This window comes from Caenorhabditis remanei, chromosome III, assembly GCF_010183535.1.
Source record: "Caenorhabditis remanei strain PX506 chromosome III, whole genome shotgun sequence".
In the NCBI taxonomy this organism is placed as follows: domain Eukaryota; kingdom Metazoa; phylum Nematoda; class Chromadorea; order Rhabditida; family Rhabditidae; genus Caenorhabditis; species Caenorhabditis remanei.
The window spans coordinates 4,527,033-4,548,381 of NC_071330.1; the positions used below are offsets into that span (position 1 = coordinate 4,527,033).

At 39.3% G+C, this 21,349-nt stretch overlaps 4 protein-coding genes across 4 annotated transcripts; 1 reads left to right on the top strand and 3 right to left on the bottom strand.

Moving 5' to 3' along the window:
- Positions 1-6,375: 6,375 nt before the first annotated feature.
- Positions 6,376-7,087, bottom strand: GCK72_009061 (uncharacterized protein; the record flags this gene model as incomplete). The annotated part of the gene is made up of 3 exons (XM_003095867.2): positions 6,376-6,525; positions 6,568-6,707; positions 6,760-7,087. The coding sequence occupies 3 exons, from the start codon at positions 7,085-7,087 to the stop codon at positions 6,376-6,378; spliced, it is 618 nt and encodes a 205-aa protein (XP_003095915.2).
- A 1,372-nt stretch (positions 7,088-8,459) lies between these two features.
- GCK72_009062 (uncharacterized protein) lies at positions 8,460-9,068 on the top strand (the record flags this gene model as incomplete). The annotated part of the gene is made up of 1 exon (XM_003092856.2): positions 8,460-9,068. The coding sequence occupies one exon, from the start codon at positions 8,460-8,462 to the stop codon at positions 9,066-9,068; it is 609 nt and encodes a 202-aa protein (XP_003092904.2).
- A 130-nt stretch (positions 9,069-9,198) lies between these two features.
- GCK72_009063 (uncharacterized protein) lies at positions 9,199-16,187 on the bottom strand (the record flags this gene model as incomplete). Its single annotated transcript, XM_053727190.1, has 8 exons — positions 9,199-9,261; positions 9,789-10,105; positions 10,155-10,269; positions 10,313-10,487; positions 11,758-12,305; positions 13,244-14,452; positions 15,160-15,674; positions 16,088-16,187. The coding sequence occupies 8 exons, from the start codon at positions 16,185-16,187 to the stop codon at positions 9,199-9,201; spliced, it is 3,042 nt and encodes a 1,013-aa protein (XP_053586767.1).
- Positions 16,188-16,544: 357 nt separating this feature from the next.
- Positions 16,545-20,809, bottom strand: GCK72_009064 (uncharacterized protein; the record flags this gene model as incomplete). Its single annotated transcript, XM_053727191.1, has 9 exons — positions 16,545-16,688; positions 16,733-16,872; positions 16,944-17,259; positions 17,303-17,628; positions 17,680-17,794; positions 17,845-18,019; positions 18,073-18,465; positions 18,512-20,354; positions 20,740-20,809. 9 exons carry the CDS (start codon positions 20,807-20,809, stop codon positions 16,545-16,547), a joined length of 3,522 nt encoding a protein of 1,173 aa, XP_053586768.1.
- Positions 20,810-21,349: the final 540 nt, after the last annotated feature.

Consider the following 21,349-nt stretch of genomic DNA (forward strand, 5'->3'; position numbering starts at 1 on the left):
AGGCCTGTTTTTCACCCAGAAAAATTTTGAAAATAGATTTGGAAACCCCATGATTTCTACTATTTAACAGTATACTTTTTGTTAAAAGAATTAATTTTTTAGTAGGTGTAATTTAGTGATAATTTCAGAATAGTTTAAGGCACCATTGAAAATATGTACATACTTCAAAGTCTTGTAACTCCGCCCATTTTTGATCTAGAAAAATGTTGAAAATTTGAAAATATATTTGGAATCCTCAAAACTTTACCTATCTACTGTTTTTTTTTTGAAACTGAAGGAGTACATTTTTAGGTTGATCAATTTCCGCGATACCTATAACTAAAAGAGTTCCGCGCGCTAGGTGGCACAGAGAACGGCTAACGAGGTATTACCCAACACGCCATTCAGAAAAAACGAGGCGCTTTCCACAGAAGTCTTATTCTAAAAACTAAAAGAAAAAAAGAAAAGTTGATATTCAACCGCGTGCCACCAAATTATCAAAAGCCATAAACCGAAACGAAAAGGAGTGTCGACACGGAGAAAAAGTGAGAAGACGGGCTCTCACAACGACGAAATGTGTGTGTGTTTTCAGTGAGTGGTGGTGCAAAAAAAGTGTCTTTGTGTCCGTGAGAGGAGCCATCGAGAAGGCTGAATGAAAGGAAGGAAGAAGCTAAAGCTGCTCTTGGATGGCACAAGAGGAGAGCAAAACGACGTCTCATGTGTGTGTGTGTGAGTGCCGGTTGGTTGGTGGTGAAAGAGTGGTACGGAGGAAAAGTGCGGAAACTTTCAGAAGAGATTACCAGATTAACTTATTCGAGTTTTTTTCTAGAGAAGAGGTTGGCAAGAAGTAGGGAAAAGGCGGCAGCGGGCGCACTTTTGTGTACCGAAAGTTAGTCACTATTACCAGTGGTTTGATGGAGCAGTTACAACACTTTTGGCGTTGATTCTAGGGGTCAGGGGTTCAATTCCACCTGACTTGAGAAAGTTTTTTGCTAATGTTTTTAGAAGTTTCCGGGTGGTTATAGAGGTTTTAGAAGGGTGTATAAGGAGTGAAATTCACAAAAATTCGGGAAAATGCAAAAAATGAGAAGGGCAGGTGTTCGGGATGTTTCCTTGACATTCCGACGACACTAAAAGTACTGAAAAATGAGGAATTTTTTGCGATTCAAAAAAAATTTAACACAAATGGCTCATTTTTTGGTTTCGAAACGTCCTTTAGAAGCACCTGGATTGTTTAAAAGGGTTAAGAATGGTGGATGAGTAGGTTTTGGGAAGGAAATCACGGAAATATTGGAAAAACAGAAAATTAAAACGGTCAGGTGTCACAAAAAGGTCTCAAAATGATAAATTTTTAGAAAAAATACTGAAAAATGGCAAGAAATGAAAAAAATCTCAAAATCCTAGAGTCCTCAGTTGTCTACTGAAGTCGTATAGTGCTTTTCAGTAGTACGAATAGCGGAATGGCTAACACTTTTGCCTTTCACGCCAATGGTCCCGGGTTCGATTCCCCACCATGGCGCTAATTTTTTAAATATTTTTCTTCTACCCTGACAACCAAGTTAAAGAACGTGTAAGGCCACGTAACTCATCCAAACGAGTGTTTCGAAATCAATCGGTGGTGAGGGGGGCAGAAGCGAATGAATCCCAAGTTGTGCGTGTGTGGCGAGTGTGTGACCATGAGGAGTGAGGCGAAAAGGTGTTTTTATGAGAGAAAGAATGAGTGAGGACGAGTCAATAAACCGCTTCCCGTCTTTCTCTCTCTCGGATTCTATTGATTGTTTTTTTTTGTTTAGGTTTTTGTGGTCATGATAAAAGTTTTTGGGGTGGAATTCTCTCAAATGGCTAGCAGAATCTCGAAAACATGGCGGGAGAAAAGCCGAAGCTAAAGCACGCATCTCGATGACATTGGTGTCCCACCACTTTGGACATTTTGGACACAGAAGACGAAAAGGAAGAAGAACACCCCGGCCGAAGCTAAATAGTGCTCGTTCTTCCTCTTTCTCTCTCTCTTTTCCTCCAAAACCTCACTTTTTGATGTCTCCTTCACATACACTCACACTACCACCGGGTGTGTTTCTCTCTTATGTTAGTAGTGGTGGTTGAGGTCATTTGTGCAGAGACACAAGCCCCTAAACTCTCTTCGATTCACATACTATTTCCGTCGTGTCCAGGAGGGAAGAGGCTGTGAGCGGTGGCGCGCGCGCGTGCGTGTGAGGCGAGCGTTTTCGGTGGTTGCGGGGGGAAGTCTTTCTCCTCTTCGTCGCTGTGTGGACCCGCCGTCCGTTTCGCCGTTGTCATCATTGTCGGGGCTCGTTTGGCACTCGTTCGACGCGTATCGCCGAGCTGAACACGATGGTTTGATTCTTGAAACTGTCGGAGAAGTTTCCGGAACGTTGTGGGGTAGAATAGGTGGGTTGGGGAGGGTCTTAGTGAGTCATGTGTGGTGTGGAGGTTGTGTTGAGTGTTGGTTGGGCAGTTTTGTGAGGGTTTTGAGAGTAAATAAGTTGTTTTTACTGGGAAAATAGTGTTAACCGTGAGATTACGTAAAAAAAATTGTGGAAAAATAGGTGTGTAGTGAACGAATTTCAATGGAACTTACACCAAAAGAAGGGAAATTTACAGCTAGATCAATTCTGGATTCTGAAAGGAATTAGGTGAAGAACGCGACACGATTAATACGACAGTTTTCCTGAAGTTTGACCAAAACATAACCTGAAACCAGGACTTCCAAACCCAAAAACCTTCCAAAATCTTGAAAATTCTTTGAGATGACCTAACTTTCCACTCAAATGAGGTTCCTAGACCATTGCTCATATTTCAAAAACTTTTATCAAAAAATAAAAGTTTGATTTACCAGGCAAAACGCTAATAAAGGACTCATGTTGGTTCTGATTGCTATGAAACCAGCAAATTCTAAAATCCTTAAAAATTCTCGAGATGACTTAATTTTCAGAGGTTTCTAGGCCACTGCCTTCTTTTCAGTAATTTTATGCAAATTTTCCAATTTAATCTACTAAAAAACCTCGATTTGTACCAAAGGTTTTAGGTACAGTAATGTCAAAAATCCGCGAACAAAAATATCCTCAGACAACGTTTCCGACAATTTCAGTGTATCTGATGAAAGATGGGCACACAGACACACAGACACACAGACAGACAACCTCACCCAAACAAATCTGATTTACTTATAAGTCCTGACTTCTAGCCAGTTAGTCTAGACGTTGTTGTCTCTAAAAGGTTTAAATTATTAATAAAGGATTACATGGGTACATTACAATTTTTTTCTATTATTTGAAATACCGGAGCCTGGAATTTCAAGACCTTCATTTTACGGGAATCGACCAGAGTCTAACCAATAAACCTTCCTACAATATCAGTCTAGCATCGTTGTGTTTCTGATTTGTTTCTGATTCTTCAATCCATTCCATTTCGAATACAAACAGAAGGCATGGAGAGATGATGGCGGAGTATGCATAACCGAGTGGATTTTCGATGCGAATAGACAGAATAAAGAGGAAGAAAAATGGGAGAAGACACCCGAGTAAGGGAGATGAATGAGTGCATGGCACCTGCTTCTGTTGACTGGGTGGACGAGTCAGAGGGCTTGAGGCAAGAAATTTAAAAGTGTTGGGGAGACTCTCCCACAGTCGTGAGTCAGTTTTCATGTTTCTCCGGATGAAAATGTTCTAGAAAAGACACCGCGAAACTTGGGATGTTCAGAATTTGATGAAGTAACGTGAAAATGCAAAATATCTAAGATCTGGATTGTATCTTCAGCCAACAATCTTTCTGTGGTGTCTTAGAAAGTTGTCAAGGCTCTGAAAACAGAAATTAACACACGTCAGAAGATTCTGGAAAAGATAAATAGAGTTCAGAAGCGGGGAGGAATCGGAATCAGTCAAGATCGTGAGAATCAAAGTTTGAAATAGTTGGCCAAGAATAGTAGAAAGAAGAGAGAGCTGTAAGGAATCTGAATCCAGAAAAATTGGGTTCCGGGGAGTCGACCCTATTGTAGGAAGATCATGGAAAAACAGTATCATGGTAACAAAATATACGTAAAACCTAATTAGAAGTGCTCACAGTAGCAAAGGTTTGAAGCTCAATATCTCAACTGTCTTGAGAGATATCAAATTGTTTTCAACTAAAGAAATATTTTACAAGTACTCAGCTATATTTTGTCTGTTGGCAACTTTTTGATATGTCCTTTGAGAAAAAAGATATAGGGTCTAATTTGAAGCCTCTGTCATCTCAAAGTTCAAACTAAAAAGTTGATAACTTTCCTGGTAAAGAAACTTTCACTAAACTGAGAAACGGCGTCATAACTCTCGATCGAGTATACTGTCCGAGTATAAATACAGAAAGCCCCAAGACACCATAATTGCATAAATGTCTTTCCTTGACAACGGGGGGTTGGGTCATTTTAAGTTGGTAAAAATTAGGTGCTAGATAAGATGGGACGTGAAATAAGCTCAAACTGAAAGTTATGCCGATAGTAATGCTGACAAATTGACACTGTACGGAGTCAAGATTGGTTGGATAAATACACAATTTGCAAGCGGAAAATTTGAGAATGGATGCATTTTTGTTAAATCTAAGTTCCACTACAAAATCCTACAACAAGTCCTATGAACGTGGCGCCAAGATTCCACGCTATCCACATCCACCCCAAAACGTGGCATCCACCTACCGTAACCAAGCCTCTAAAATCGAGAATAAAACATCTTGAATGCCAACAAACGACGACGACGACGAATACACGAAAAATAAAAAAGCGTCTCCGCCGTCAGCGCCGTTTGGAGGGCTCACATGCTCCGAGAGCTCCGCCGCCACGGCAAGTGTGTGTCTCATTTTCGACAACGATTGCTCCCCTTTTTTCTCCCGTCTTCTTCTTTTTCTTCTTCTTCTTCTTTTTTCTTCATTCTATTCCGCATCGCCGTCCCTTTTTTCTCCGCCGCCCCGCCACCGCCCCGTCACCACCAATAACACAACAGCCAGTGCTCTCAGAGCATGAGGCGGATGAGGACAGGACATACGAGAGTGAGTGAGGAGGAGACGACACGCACTCCTTTTTCAAATGTTTTGTATGTCTCCTTTTCTGTTTGGAGGAGTCTTATATATATATATTCCCGTCCGTTGGCCCCCACCACGCTCTCAGAAGCCGTGTTTTTGCTCTGCTGTTGTCCCTTCAACCCTACACGCTCTCCTTCCCCCGTTAGCCCCGAATGTCGATTATGGGAAGCGTTTCGTTGGTGGTTGTGGAAGATGGCAAATGAGCAAAGACATACGTCTATGACCACGGCGGATATTCTGTGTTTGAATGAGAAAGTAGTGCAAGAGCCCGTCGGAAAGAAGAAGGCGAAGAGCGTTTGTGTCTTGGTTCGTGAGTTCGATTTGTGTGGGAAAAGAGGTTGTGGCTAGCCATAGACCAAATGTTCTCAATAGTAAGAATCTGTGAATTTACGGCGTAAATCGACACAGCATGGTACAAGACTGCTAGTGGCACACAGCCGGGGAACTCCTGGACGTCCACGGATTCGGTCATAACTTTCTGTGGGAAAGGAGTTATGAGAGTTTTAGTATGTCAAATTGAAGCTTTTGAAATTCTCTATAAAACTGGTAAACTGAAAACATCAAACTTAGAAACGAATTCTACTCAAATCGTGTCAAATCGTCACCCCCTCAGAGAATAAGGCCGGCTAATGCCGCCAAGAGAATTTTATCGCGAACAAACTAATTCATAAATCTTTTTAGAACTAAAAATATGAGAAACGTAAAATGTAAAATTAAAGAGCCTGACCTGATAATTTACGCCGTAAATCTACACAAAACTAATAGAAGACTTCCGGCTGCCAGCGTGTAGCACACGGCCGAAGAATTCCTGGGCGGCCACGGATTTGGTCATAACTTTCTGTGGAAAAGGAGTTATGAGAGTTTTAGTATGTCAAATTAAAGCTCCTGAAATTTTCTACCAGGATGGCAAATTGGAAACGTAACATTTATTCAGATTTTCTACTCAAATAGCGTTCAAAGGTCAAGCCCGAATTTTGGAAATTTCGGAATACGGAACATTTCCCAATATCTCTACGGAAATTTCGAAAGTTCCGGAAATTTCGGAAACTTGGTTTTTCAAATTTTTCGGGTCAAAATCAATAAATATGCAGTAAAAACTAAAAATTCTGTAAATTTTGACACAGGAGTGACGTTCACGGCGGTTTTGCAGCAATTGCTTTCAATTCTGCAAAACTTCCTTTTTTATCATCACGAAATTATTTGAAATTTCAGAAATTTCAGAAAAAAAGTTTTTTCCGAAAAAAATTATCGGAAATCGAAAATTTCCAAAAGTCCCGCCCCTGATTCTAACTATCTTTATTCTACCCAAAAAACAACTCCAGATCTCTACTCATTCGGTTCAGTCAACACTGGAACTGGTTTTGCTCTTGTGTCCACCGTAACCTCTCGCTTCAACAAAAAGTGCACAAATTCCTCTTCCGTGAACAATGTGTACATCTTATCCGGATCGTTCTTATAGATGTCAAGAGTGGTTTGCTGAAAAAGAATGCAATATTTTGTCTCTAGATACAGTAATACCTGTCCATCATGAAAAATGAAGAGTGGTCCACGATTTGCATGAAGATAAGGGTGGGATCCAACGTTGAAAAATTGTTTTTCAGGAAACTGTTCCAGCATGATACCTCCAAGAGAAGTGATTATCGATTTTAGGGTCATGACTGAAAAACTCAGAAGATTCATGGATTGACTGAATTTCCATTCCAAACTTACACTCCGAATATTCCTTCATCACAACCGCTGCATAAACTCCATACAAATAGGGCATTTCTCCTTTAGCCATAGCCTTCGACCACCGTGTTACTGTCTCGTATACAGTACCCTTGTACCTGACCTTCTCCACCAGATATTCCGAGTCTTTCTCGATGAGTTTCTTCTTTTTCAAACATGCTATCATCCAGGATTCCTTTACTATTATGACACCTTTGAGAATCCACGATAGGAGATGTAAATTGTCGATTTCTAGGATTCCATTTGAATCGGTTTTGACGATGTAGTGAGTGATGGTGGGGAGGAGTTCGGGGGTGCTCTGGAATTTCATTTCATTCAAATTAGTTTTTTATAAAAGTTTTCATGGTAAGAATGGTATTAAAGAAGAACTAAAGTCATATATTTATTGCAGATTCAGATACTTCAGACAATTCGGAGAAAACTTTCATCTAATGAGTACAGTACCGTGCAAAAAGATACGAACTTTGGCTATTTCCAGTTGAAAATGACCAATTTTGAGAATGGGTTCCGGTATCACTGATTGTGCCACCAAGAAATTTTTTAATGAATCACACATATCAAAAGTAGGTCTTCATTTTTGTAGTTGACAACTTTTCTGTACGAACACTTCCTAAAGAATTATGGTAATTTTAAGACAACTGCTCAAAAATCGCACTATTTTTCATTGAAATTGGTCGATTTGAGGAAGAAATTACTTTGTCGATAAGTAACTTGCCAGGGAGAGTCCGTAGAAAAAAGTTGCCAACTACAAAAATGAAGCTCTACTTTTGTTCTGTATGGTTTATACATAATTTACTTTGTGGCATACTTGTCAAATGACGGGCCGGGCCTGAAAAGCTTCGGCCCGGGCCCGGCCCGTCAGGCCCGTCTTGTCAGGGATATGGGATTTTTGAGAAAAATTTTCAATTTTTTTTTCAATTTTCAATTTTTCATGCGGAAAAATTGACAAAAAGACACTCATATTATTCTATGAAAAGTCTGAGTTCATCTTAGTACACCTTAATCAAATTTGAAAAAAAAATTGAAAAAAAATTGAAAAAAAAATTCCCTCCAAAAAGACGGGCCTGACGGGCCGGGCCGGGCCTGGCGTTTTGAAAAAAAAGCCCGGCCCGGCCCGGCCCTTGACAAGTATGCTTTGTGGGGCAATCAGTGATACCATAACATCCTCTCAAGGTTGGACAATTCCAACTGAAAACGGCCAAAGTTCGTATCTTTTTGCACGACACTGACAATTAAAAGCAGAATATGTTGGTTTCTTATTTTGTTGCTCCTAATAAGACAGATTCAGAATTACCATCCTTTTCGTTTATCATTTTGTGCTTTACGGTATCTTATTCTTTCTTTATACTTGCACCCTCAATATTTCCCTCACATTCCCAAAAACCCCTATTTGACTTTTTTCTGATTATTAACTAATTTCTTCACATTTTCCCAGGTCATCAAGTTTACGACTCTTTTCGTGAAAACGCTCAACACATATTGTAAAACAAAACATTCACACAATTAAGTAATCATCGAATTTACACCTCCTTTCTTCTCTCGCTCAATATATATTGAGGGGGCGGAGCTAGTGCGAGTGCCTGTCCTTACGAGAATCTGAGATAGTCATTTACCCATTCAGCCTTCTCACTTGACTAGTCGTCTACTTATTTTCTCTCTCTCTCACCGTTGCTCATCAAAAAATGGCTTTCTTCTCCTTTCCTATTCCATTCTCTGGATCTTCTGCTCCACTCGACGAGAAAGCAGCCGAGAAGAAACAAATCTTCGAATCAGCGAGATTACTCCAGCAAGAAGTATCTCGATTCCTCGAGCAACAAGTTGATATTCAGGACGACAACGAGAATCCAGTCCGCCCACGTCTTCCAATCTTTTTTGCGAAGGGATTCAATGCTCTTAAGGCGAAAGAAGTCGCTCTAAACTACGAGTGTCCATTGCTCAACTTGATTCCATACACTATCCAAATGCAACTTCTAACCGAGTTCGGACCATCTGAAGATTACCCGAAATTGGATAAGAATGGATTTTTCATTGAGACTCCGAGACCAGTTATGGAGGAAATCGAACAATTGGAAGGGGATCTCATCGATTACATCACGTATCATTACATTTGTACAGACAAGATGCCACTTCTCCCATCATCTTTATCGTCAACTATGAAGGATATTGGGAGAAAGTCAGGGACTGATATGGACGAGGAGGCGGTGGATAGAATGTTCTCGCTTGACACCGTAGACCTACTGGAGGATGATTGTCTCATTGGAATGCTCAAAAAATGCTTCAACATTTCCTAACTAGTTGTTTCTTCTTGTTTTTTTCTTGTTTTTTTGTATTCTTGTCTGAATGAAAATATCTTCCTAATAAAGTAAATATCTCAACCCCCGTGTCTCTTCTGTTTCTCAGCCTTCTGAATTCTATCCGCGTCTAGAGATCGTTTGCCAGAATCACAGTTGACACATTCTTATCGGCCGTCCGTCCGTCCTTCGTCTGGATTCGGGATTAGAATTTCCGGGAAATCTTGATTTGGTTCTTGTTGTTCGGCGGAATTGAGCAGAAATATTGTCCGAGAGGACTACCCGGCCGCGTGGAAAAACTTTTCACCTAGGGATCAGTTGAGTTAGAAGAACGGGAATTAGGGCGATTTTTAGCAGTTGCGTCAATAATAAAAACTTCTTAGAATCGTCTGAAGTATCAGAATCTGCAATAAAAATATTATTTCAGTCCTTCTTCAACATGAAATGGAAGTTTAGCTGCCTCGTTTCTCAGAAAATTACCGAAAAACATGCAAGAAAGGTGCACAAAACGTTCAAAGCGCAATATCTTTGTTCCCGCAAGAAATATCAAAAAGTTGTCAATTAACAAAATATAGTTCAATACTTAAAGAATATAATTTCAGTTTAAAAAAAGCTGTATCTTCGATGTGATTTCAGATATTATGCTTTAAACTTTTGCTGGGGTGCATCTCTATTACAAAGGTTATGGTAATTCAGTTTCAGACTCCCATAAAAACTCACAATCGCTTGAAACTGTTCCATAAACTTATTCGTCAACTCATCGTCCGTATTCCTGTCAGCATAAATGTGAAACATAAACGACGGGAAGACTTCAGGTACTTGAATTCGGAACTTCTTGTCTCTATTCTTTGCATAGATTCTCTCTATTTCATCAAACTTCTCTCGTTTCTTTTCATCCGATCGGTAGGTCAACATTTGCTCCGGCGTCTCATTTTGAGCATTGCGAAGAGTTCGGTCGGCTCCATTCTTGATGAGAATTTCAACGATTTCGGGAAATCCTAGTTTTGTTGCACAGTGAAGAGGGGTGTTACCATGTACTGGAATAATGCGGATATCTGTCTGTCTATCCGAATGTCCCCTACTTACAATTATAGACATTTATATAAGCTCCGCCCTTCACAACTTCTGACACATGTGCTGCATTGACTTCTCGGACGGCTTCATGTAGAGCGTTCACACCATCCTGTCTATCCATGAATAGCTGGAAATGAAGAAATTAGGCGCCGCCCACTTTAGAATCTTACCGAATATCTCCATCGTTTCTCAAAAGCTGCTGACTTCCCGAAATAGTAAAGATAGAAATTTTTGATGTGTCGTTTTCCGTTATCAGATAAAGCATAGAGAAGAAAAGCACAACTGAAGAGAAGGAGGAAGAGGGGGACTGCGAAAGCAACAACAGTAAGATACGAGTTCTCGGTTCTAGAAGAATAGTTGTTTATTCATTTGAAAAGTCTCAAAGTTTCTAAAATCCAAAGATTGCGATACCACTTTCAATCGACAGTTGAAAATGAGCTACAGTACCGGACAAAAAGGTATCAATTTTGGCTGTTTTCAGTGCAAAATGACCAACTGTGACCGTGTATTTCGGTGTTAACGGATTGTCCGACAAACTCAATTTTATACGAACTGAACAGAGCAAAAATAGCACATCATTTTTGTAGTTGATCATTTTTTTGTAGGAACACTAACATGACAGTTATAGGCTGTCAAAGTGAAAATCTCCAAAATTTCGCTAATTTGCATTGAAATTAGTCGATTTCAGAGAGTAATCGGTTTCTTTAACTGTAACTTTCATGGTAGTGTCCATACAAATAAAGATCAACTACAAAAATGATGTTCTATTTTTGCTCTATTCAGCCCGTATAAAATTGAGTTTATCGGACAATCAAGTGACACTGAAATACAGTATCAAACTTGGTCATTTTCCATTGAAAACAGTCAAAGTTGATACCTTTTTGCTGTATACGCATGTATCACATTACCACTAATTGGCACATCAGTTCAATTATTAGTTAAACTTGTAGATCAAACCTATATCTATATTTTTGTAGTTGACAACTTTTTTGTACGGACTTTCTCTAGCGAGTTATATTTGATCAGCGTGAAATGACTGAGCCGACGTATACAGTACCGCTCACAACGCTATCAACTTTGCCTGTTTTCAGTTGAAATTGTCCAACTTTGAGAGTGTGGCATGGTAACACTGATTGTCCCATCAAGTAGAATTTTAAGGGATCATACAGAAAAAAAGTAGGTCTTCATTTTTGTAGTTGACAACTTTTCTGTACAAACACTTCCTCAAGAGTTATGGTCATTTTAAAACGACAGCTCAAAAATCGCACTATTTTACAGTGAAATTGGTCGATTTGAGGGATAAGCTACTTTGTCAATACGTAGCTTGCTAGGGAGTGTCCGTTCAAAAAAGTTGTCAACTACAAAAATGAAGCTCTACTCTTGATCTGCATGAGCCATCAAAAAATTACTTTGTGAGACAATCAGTATTATCATGACACCCTCTCAAATTTGGACAATTTCAACTGAAAACGGCCAAAGTTGAAAACTTTTTGAGCGGTACTGTAACTCACTGGAGAAAGTGTATACTAAAAAGAAATGAACTTTAGGCTTAAAGAGTCGTGGAGTCAAAACCGAGTCACAATGCAATTATTGATATTCTCATTCAAGAACTCACATTTTCTTCTTCTTTTCCGCTGTCACTCCCACTTCCTTCAATCCAAAAATCTCATCAAAATAGTCCTTGATCTCCTGAGCACTCAACTTTGCCGCCTGCAAAGTAGCCTCACGATTCGAGAAGTCTAAATCCAGTTGCGATAATTTGATAGCATTTTTTATCGCAAAATCAAAACTCGGGTCCTTCGAACCATAAGAAATCAATTGTTCTTGAACGGACCAAAATGTTCGATAATGTCCCTTGAATCCAGTGACATTCTTCGCGTGATCGAAGAAATCTCGAATTGTCATCAAGTCTTTGTTTTTGACAGATCTACAGTAGTCACTCAACCGGTCGATTTCGTCAAATAGTCGATGGATCGAAGCATTCGGATCGTTTTTCCAGAACTCTCTGATCTCTTCATTCTCGTTGAACATTGCAATGTGCTCTTTGACTTCTTTCGAATATTTCGTTGCATCCATAAAATCTGCTCGTTTCCGGGACACATCCCAAATATAACTGACAGCGCGAATTCCTGATCCGAAGGCATATGAGACTCTTTGAGGATCCTGAAATTAGACGTATCTGCCTAGGTTACTATATTTCTCAATAGAGCGTTGTTGCATCAGAGTCTCTCAACTGAACCAGACAGTTCGATACCATTGTAAAAGTGGGCGGAGCAATGAGAAATGACACCAAGTCACCAAGTTTCGAAACCAGACGCTTTGAAGCCATGACCTTTCGACGTTAACGTGATAAGAATCAATAAAAAATGAGACATTTTCAGTTCAAAATCTCAAAAATGTCAAATATTTTAATATTTTCTAAAAAATGCCATGGTTTCGAAATGTCTTGGATTACAAGCGTCTAGTTGAGACCCCTCAAATTCCGCGAGAGACATTTTCGTGGATTATGGGCGGAGTCTGTTTTGCAATGTCGCCGCGCAGTTTTTCCAGAATTAAGAGTAAAAAAATGAGCACAATTTTTTCACAAAATTTTTCGAAATTTTTTGAAATTTTTATCAAAAATAGTTAAAAATCCTATGTAAACTTGAGTTTTATCGATATGTACTGTCGAAAAAATAAAGTTTCGACAAGGATTTCAAAAAAAATTTCGCGGGCTGGAACAAGCAAGCGCATAAAGTTCTGGGCGGAGCTTAAATCTGCAAGCGGCGCGGTTCTTAATTTGAAAAAAACAACTGAAATTAGAAATGCGGCGATTGCAGATTTAAGCTCCGCCCAGAACTTTATGCGCTTGCGTGTTCCAGCCCGCGAAATTTTTTTTTGAAATCCTTGTCGAAACTTTATTTTTTCGACAGTAGAAACATAGTCGAAAATTCGACTTTTTTGCGAAAAAATCAAAAAAATTTTCAAATTTTTGTACTGTGACCCGGGCGCGGCCCGGCCCGGCCCGTTGCAAGTATGTCTTCCACGGAATTTGCAGAACCTCACGTCTTATTTCTTCCTAGACCAACCGCGCTCCATCGAGAAGACCCCAATTGACCTACTTTGAACTTCAATACTGGATTCCCTGGATCTCCCGTTATATTTCGATGCTTCTTCACATAAACCTCAATTTCCGAAAACGCCTCTCTCATCGCATTATAAAAACTCATCAAATTCTTCATGTGATTAGTCAAATTCTCCGCAGAAGTCCTTCGAATCGACTCCATGAACATCATGAGATCATTCAGTCTCGTTGTATTGAACTGGTTGGTTTTTAGACACCTCAAGTCAGTTGTCATGCTTGAATCTGTCAGATTTTGGATAGTGGAAATGAAGATTTCAGTCATATTGAATGTTTCGAAGGTGGTGGTGTAGTCGGTGTCAAGTGTAGTTTGTAGTTCGGAGAGAGTGGAGAATCTTGAAAGAAAATTGTTGAGGATTTGGAAATTTGGGATTCCAGAAATCGCTTCTTTTGCCTCGTTGAGGTTTTTATCTCCAAAATCCAACTGGTGCAGCTTACCCAACGAAATCTTGACAACTTCCATATCAAAAGTTCCAATTGTCTCATTGACCCAGTTCAAAATATCTGATATTGTATTGTTAAGGTGTATAAATCCTCCAATACTCTCATCGAATTCTTGAAAAACTTCAGAATCTTCTGGTGTCTTGCTCCAACAGTCTTCGAAGACCTTCCTACTCGATCCAATAAACTCTTCGCCTGTCTTCATCTCATCGAACTCCTCATTTATCATCAAATCATCCGGATATTTCTCTAAGAAGTCCTGATTTTTATAAAAGCTCCCGCTAAACATTATGTAAGTCCTCCTCAACTTCTCCACGAGGACTCCAAACTCGAAGAATGCTTCTAGACCATTTTCCAGTGATTTTGTGCTTTTTCCCATTGAGATCTTCTCTTTAAACCATTCACTTTTCACGTCTTCTCTCAATCTATTAAAGTAGCCGAAGCCTACAGTAAGCGTCTGCTCGGGGATGAATTTCTGGTCGTCGAGAGCCAAAAAGAGTGAGTTTGACTTTTTGATCATCTTGTAAGCCTTGTCTTTTGGTGGTTTCCAATTCTTGATTGTCTCGGCGAACATAGTTTTTACAGTAGCCAATGAGGTACTGTAGTTGAACGACTTTGAGTTGTCGGATTTCAATAATCTCGACATTTCCCTTGCAAATATCACTTTTCGGAGTTTGTCGCTTCGCTGGATTATTGGGTTCACTTTCTCAATGTAAGTTTTGAAGGAATCCATGCATTTGAGGACGATCTGGAAATAGAATAGTAAATTGATGGGATTTTGAGGAAAAGCGGGGATAGATTTACAGCGGTCAGATTTACGGGAGCCAAGTGTATATTTACGGAGGCTTAGTGTAGATTTACAGGAGTTTTGTGTAGATTTACGGGAGCTTTGTGTAGATTTACGGGAGCCTAATGTAGATTTACGGGAGCCTAGTGTAGATTTACGGGACCTAGTGTATACTTACGGAGGCTTAGTGTAGGTTTACGGGAGTTTTGTGTAGATTTACCATAGCATGATGTAGATTTACGCAAACTTACCGTAGATTTACTGAGTCTTAGCGTAGATTTACGGGAGTTTCGTGTAGATTTACGTGAGAATAATGTAGATTTACGGGAGGCTTAGTGTAGATGGAGACTGGTGTAGATTTACGAGATTTTTGTGTAGGTTTACAGAAGCCTTGTGAACATTTACGGGGAGCATTGTGCAGATTTACGAATGATTCATTTAGATTTAAGGAACGCCCATTGGTAGTTTAACGGAGCACTGGGGTAGGTTTACAGAATTTAGTGTGAATTTACGGTGTCTCGTTGTGTAGATTTACGAGAGTTACTGAAAAAATATGGATTTACGGGGAAACGAATTGATTTACGCAGGCTACTGTACTGTTCCTCAAATATGTGGGTTTACATAGTTGGTGTAGATTTACCAGGGTTACTGTACTTTTCTAAACTCACCGATGTGTTCAACTTCATCGCCTCTAATGCATCCTTCTTCTGACTTCCAGTCGAGAACGTCACCGATTTCTCATTCATCACTTTCCAGAATTTCAGAATCGTGTTCTTCACCAAATCCTTGTCACATCCCATCACATCTCCATTTATCTTCAGATTCTTCAAATTCTCAAAATACTTTTGTATTACAGTATGTTCAATATCGTAATCCATCTCCATTGCCTCAATCAATTTCTCAGTAAATATTCCAGTCTCCACCATTTCGTTATAATACTGGTCAGTGGCTTTCTTGATATTCTGGTAGGAAGACACCAACTCATCGAATGTTTTATTGAATCCTGATGCATCATGCTCAAAAATATCACTGAAATTCCGTGGATTCGCAAAGATTGTCTCGGCAAGCATGTCGTGAATGCTCAGAGATTTACGGAGAATCGCCGAGTGAAGGGCGATTGCATTGGTCACTCGCGCAAGGAGGGAGAGGTTGTCGAACATGATTTCGAAGTCTGTTTCTTGTTCTGAAAGTAATGGAGATTTGGACATTTGGATGTACAGGACATCCGGACACCGGGATCACAGATGTGCAAACAATTGTTTCGGTTTTTACGATGGCTTTCCGAAAAGTTTTACAACAAAAAATGTTCGGACGAAAACTTTTCCGAGTTTTTTGAAAAAAAACCGTTTGAAATATTTTGGAAAATCGAAAACAGGTTTCTATGGATTTGTAAAATACTTACAATTTTCACACAAATTCAAAATTTTGCCACCAAAAAACTCATTTTTCTAACAGTTTTCTTGAAGTTTTTTCGAATTTTTCGGTTTTTTCAGGCAAAAATTTGAAGTTTTTCTCCAGCTCTGATCCGGACACCGGGTTGCGTATCCCAATAATATCCAGACATCCGGACAAACAGACAGACATATGGACACGTACCTCCTCCCATAACACCTCTCCTACCGATCCGACGAGTCCAGGCTACCTCCACCACCACCACCATCATCATCGACAGAATTATAATTTTATGAATACGCATTATCTGTTGGAATCGAAAGAACTTGAAATAGATATTTATAATTAACTCTGCAAAAATTTATGTTCTTGAGATTTGAGCAGATTATACCCAACTTACAGAAACTGTGTTGAAAAGATCGAGCTGCAGAATTTTAAGAATCAAAATGAATCGGAAATCATATGCAAAAGTTGATAAAATCTTATGAAGGAAAAAAATTGACGATGAGATTTGTTTTTTATTGAAACAATGTGGCGAAAGTGCCACGTAAAAATTGAACCATGTTTCAATTCTCATTCTTCAAAGCAGTCTAGCGGATTCCTTAAAGTACCCCAAGAAACATTAATTAATTTATTCATAATTATCACTTCGAGTAATTAACTAATCATCTTCTTTCGAAACTATAATTGGATTCGGTCTAGCATCCCGATTGATCTCTCGTTTCAGCAAGAAGTGCACAAATTCATCCTCAGTAAAGATTGTGTACATCTTATCCGGATCGTTTGTGTAGAGAGTGAGGTCAGTCTGGAATTAAGAAAATGATATAAGATTAACTACCGTGACAGTACCGATCCATCAGAAATGAGAAATAGCGGTCCGAGATGTGCATGAAGATACGGGTGGGATCCAATGTTATAATGTTGTTTTTCTGGGAAATCTTTACACATTGTACCACCTTGAGCATTGACAATCGAGGTGATGTGGAATACTGAAAAAGATTATATTACTGGATTCATTTAACGTCATCACCCATACTCCATAAAAAACAAAAACACTCACCATTCTTCTGTTCTTTCATCACAAGACAAACATAAACCCCAAACAAATAAGGCATTTCTCCTTTAGCCATTGCCTTCGACCATGCGAGTACTGTCTCGTATACAGTACCCTTGTACCTGACCTTCTCTACCAAGTATTTTGAATCTTTCTCAATGAGTTTCGGATTCTTCAGACAGTCAGTCATCCACGATTCCTTCACTATAATCACTCCATTCATTATCCATGTCAAGTATTCGAAACCGTCAATTTCGAGGATACCTTCTGAATCAGTTTTAACGATAACATGAGTTGTCGCGGCGATTAACGTGGGGCTGGACTGAAAAAAAAGGAAAAATAATGTTACAAACTGATAAACTCACAATGGATTTGAACTTCTCCATGAAATCATTCGATAGTTCGGTATCTGTCTTTTCCTCCACATAAATATGGAAGGAGCTAGACGGGAATACTTCAGGCACTCGTTTTCGGAATTTCTTGTTTCGATACTTGCTATAAATTGCCTCGATTTTTTGATACTTCTCCACTTTCTCTGGGTGTGTCTCCTGATAATTCTCCGGTATCATTCGTTCAGGTGTCCTATTCTGATAATTCAAAAGAGTGCGGTCAGCTCCGTTCTTGATGAGAACTTCAACGATTTCCGGGTAGCCTTGTTTAGAAGACAAGTGGAGGGGTGTGTTGCCGAATTCTGCGGAAAAAAGAATGCGTGGAGTTTTTCAGAATCTGAAATATCCCTCACCAGTAAACACATTGATATATGCTCCACGTTTCGCTTCCTTCTTTACATTCAGTGCATTAATCTCTCTAGTCGCATCCATCAGAGCGTTCTTTCCATTTTTACGATCCATGAATAGCTGCAATAACAAAAAAGAGCTCCTTTCACTTTTCATATCAAACAACTGACCGAGTATCTCCATCGTTTTTCGAAATCTTCTGGTTTTCCAAAATAGAACATGTACAAATTCTTGTAGTGATTCCGTCCCTTTTCTGTCAATCCATAGATCAAAATGACACCTATCACAAGAAGAAGGAAGACACAGACTGAGATGATTATGACTATAAGCCACGCATCTTTGATACTGAAAGGAGCAATTATGTATGTGTATCTGGATGTCCAGATGTCCCAACTCACGTCTTCTCATGCACCGGAGGATTCAACCCAAACATTGTATTAAACTCATCCCGAATGTTATCAAAACTCAAAGAAGCGGCCAGTAAATCTCCCGTGTGAGACGAGAAATCCAGATCCAAGTCAGCCAATTTTCTAGAATTATTAATAGCATACTGAAGACTTTCAAGGTTTAATAAATTATCGGGATCGTGATATTTCAACAATTGATCCATAATATCCCGAAATCCATATTCGAAGTCACGTAAACCAGTCACGTTGACCGCCGCGCTCAGTGCTTGTCGGAGGGTTTCAAAGTCTTTCGATACGAACTTTTTGATGGTTTTATCGAGAACTTCCAAATCTTTGACTAATTTTCCAATCGTTTGTTTTCGATTCGGTTCACCCCAGAACGACCTGAAAAATGTCTTTTTATTGAAAAAATTGGTTTAGATAGACTCACCCTGCATGACTATGTTCATCCTTAATATTACTAATCCATTTATCAACTTCCGGACCGTATGAATTAGACTCCAACAGCTCTTTCTTCAGTTGATAGGAACGAGAAATGTCTCGAAACACGCGAAGTCCTCTGCCAAAAGTGTATGATAGTTTCGTTGAGTTTCGAAATTTGAGGAGAAGTTCCTCATTCTTCGATCCCAGCGACTTCACAAACGTCTCCAATTTGAAGAAGTCGTTTCTCATTTTTTCGAAGACTTCGAAGAAACTCCTCACTTCATTTTTCACATCTTCTTCAGTAAAGTACAACACATTCAGATGAAACGTCACAATGCTGTCGAATACTTCTTTGTCATAATCGGTGTCGCTCAGCTTCTGATTTAACGGCGACTCTTTCAACAACTTGACAATATCTTCCACAGTTGTCGGTAGGTTCACATCTTTTCTCAGTTCAATGTATTGGCTTTCTATATCCGATTGATAAGCAAGGAACGAATCAAATTCTCCAAAAAATGAATTGAGCGTATCAAAATGAGCAATACTCGTAAAAGCCTTCCTATGTCCATCCAAACCGGAAAACGACAAATCCAAGTTGGGAATCTCATTCAAAACATGTTGTGCTGTTATTAAGTCGTAATTCTTCAAGATGCTTCCACACCACTTTTGAATGTTTGCTGCATTATCTACGATGCTCTGTATTGGTTTACTAATCTTCTCAATAGGGGCCATCTCACTATTATCGTATTCTTTTAGACCAGTTTGCCACGTCAAACTGTGTCTGTTTGCAGCATTTTTCAGGAAGTATTCTCCAGAATCCAGATTCTCATAGCCTTCATTGAATCTCAACCGTTCACTGAACGCATTCAAAATCTTCTCTTCAATCCCAACTTTTTCATCGAAACTCGTCCAACTCTTCTGCAGTTTTCCCAGTTTTCTAGCAAACTTTCCGAACGGTTCGAGTGCTTCCTCAAGGTCTTTCGTACTTTTCCCTTTTGAAATCTCCTTCTGAAACCATGGACTCTTGACGTCTTCCAAAACCTTTGTCAGGTCATCATCTCCTGGGAATCCCGCACAAAGATTCGGTTTCGGCTCGTTCTCATGGTCGGATATAGTCTCCAAAAGACGCGCAACATCGAGAATCGTATCGGAGGAATCGGACGTCTTCCAGTACTTTTTGGAATTTGAGGCCAGTCCCTTGAGCAAGTTTATCTCTCGATGAAATTCCTTGGATCTGTCATTTATTTTCTGGTAAAACAGGACCACGTCTTTGAACATGAAAATTTGTAAAATGCCATTGGTTACACTTTCCGTGGAATTCATTGTTTCTCTGAAGTCTTTAATATTCTTCAAACAATCTTGGATTCTTTCCAAATTTCTCTGAACAGCTCGAGTTGTTTCTTCACCAGATTTAGGATCTCCATTCATTACAACGTAGAATTTCGTAATTAGTGTAACAATATCCGAGTCGCAAAGTTTCAACTTCTCTTCGAAACTTCTTCTCATGAACTCTGTTGTCAAATTTTCGGGGTTGTCGGGAAGCTTAATTTTTGCAGTTTTCATGAGACCATCATTGTATTCTTGAATTTTTTCCAGCTGCTCCTTATTTATTCCCATGTTTTCGAAAATTTTCGAGCTCGCATCGAATACACCTTCCATCTCATTCAACAATTTCTTCGGATCGATATTCATCAGTTCATCGAAACTTTCGGCGTGAGTCTTCAGAAGTTCTGTGATGACGTCACGAGCCTTCAGTTCTTTCCGAATGGATCCTGCTTGGAGAGCGATGGCATTAATGATACGGCCGATGATGGAAAGATCGTTGTAGATGAGGGATAGCGAAGATGTAGCTGAAAAAGGGAGGGTTTTAGAATGCATTTATCTAAAAAATAAGAAACGACAGACGTAAAGTATCAATTGAAAAAATAAGGACAATGAAATAGCCCACATTTTATCAATTACCCATTTTTTGATATTTTTAGTTTTAGCGGAGATACTAGCGATTAAAGATTTCAAAAGGAAAAAGAGACGCAGAGAAGTCAGAGTGTCTGCTTCTCTGCGCGCTCTCCCTCTCCCTCTTCCACTTCAAACTACCGCAACTCTTCAACCCAAAGCGCTACAAAAAAATTTTTAACTGATAAAATGTGTGAAATTTCAATAGCTTTATTTTCCTAGTAGACCCCTTTTATCTATCTTGCCCCGATTTTCAGGAAAACTTGAAATTCTATTACCAACCTGGAGTACTGCTTCCATAATGGGATCCGAAGCATACGGAGAGAGCAAAGAACAACTTCAATAGGCGCATTTGATACTGTCGTCTTTTTTGATATTCTGGATTCTGAAACCTTTTTTGGAAATTTCGATTGAAAAATGAACACTTACGAACTCTCGATTCTGTGAGAACGTTGAGGTTGAATAGTTGGCAATGAATGAATCGGAAATGAACTTTTTCTGAAATTAGAACGGGGATGTTACTAAGGTCAGAGGTTGACGTGAACTTCTTTATAGGGCTATTCACGTCCGAAAAAACTTTTTTCCGAAAGTGCCCCATTATTTATGAATAGCTCCATTATATTTGTCAAGCACGTGGGAGATCGTATCATAAACTCAATGGAGCTCTGAATTGAAAAATCAGGACCAAAATTTGTACTGGCAGATGAAAATGGCATTGCGCGCTGTTTTCATTTTCGATAGAAGAAAGAAGAGATGTAAACAACGCTACAATTACCAGAGTTGTCCGGAATCCGGATTCCGGATTCCGAAATTCCGGAATTCCGGTTTTTTGAGTTTAATTTTTCCGGAATCCAGAAGTTGAAATTTTAAAAATTTTTTGAGTTTAAAAAGC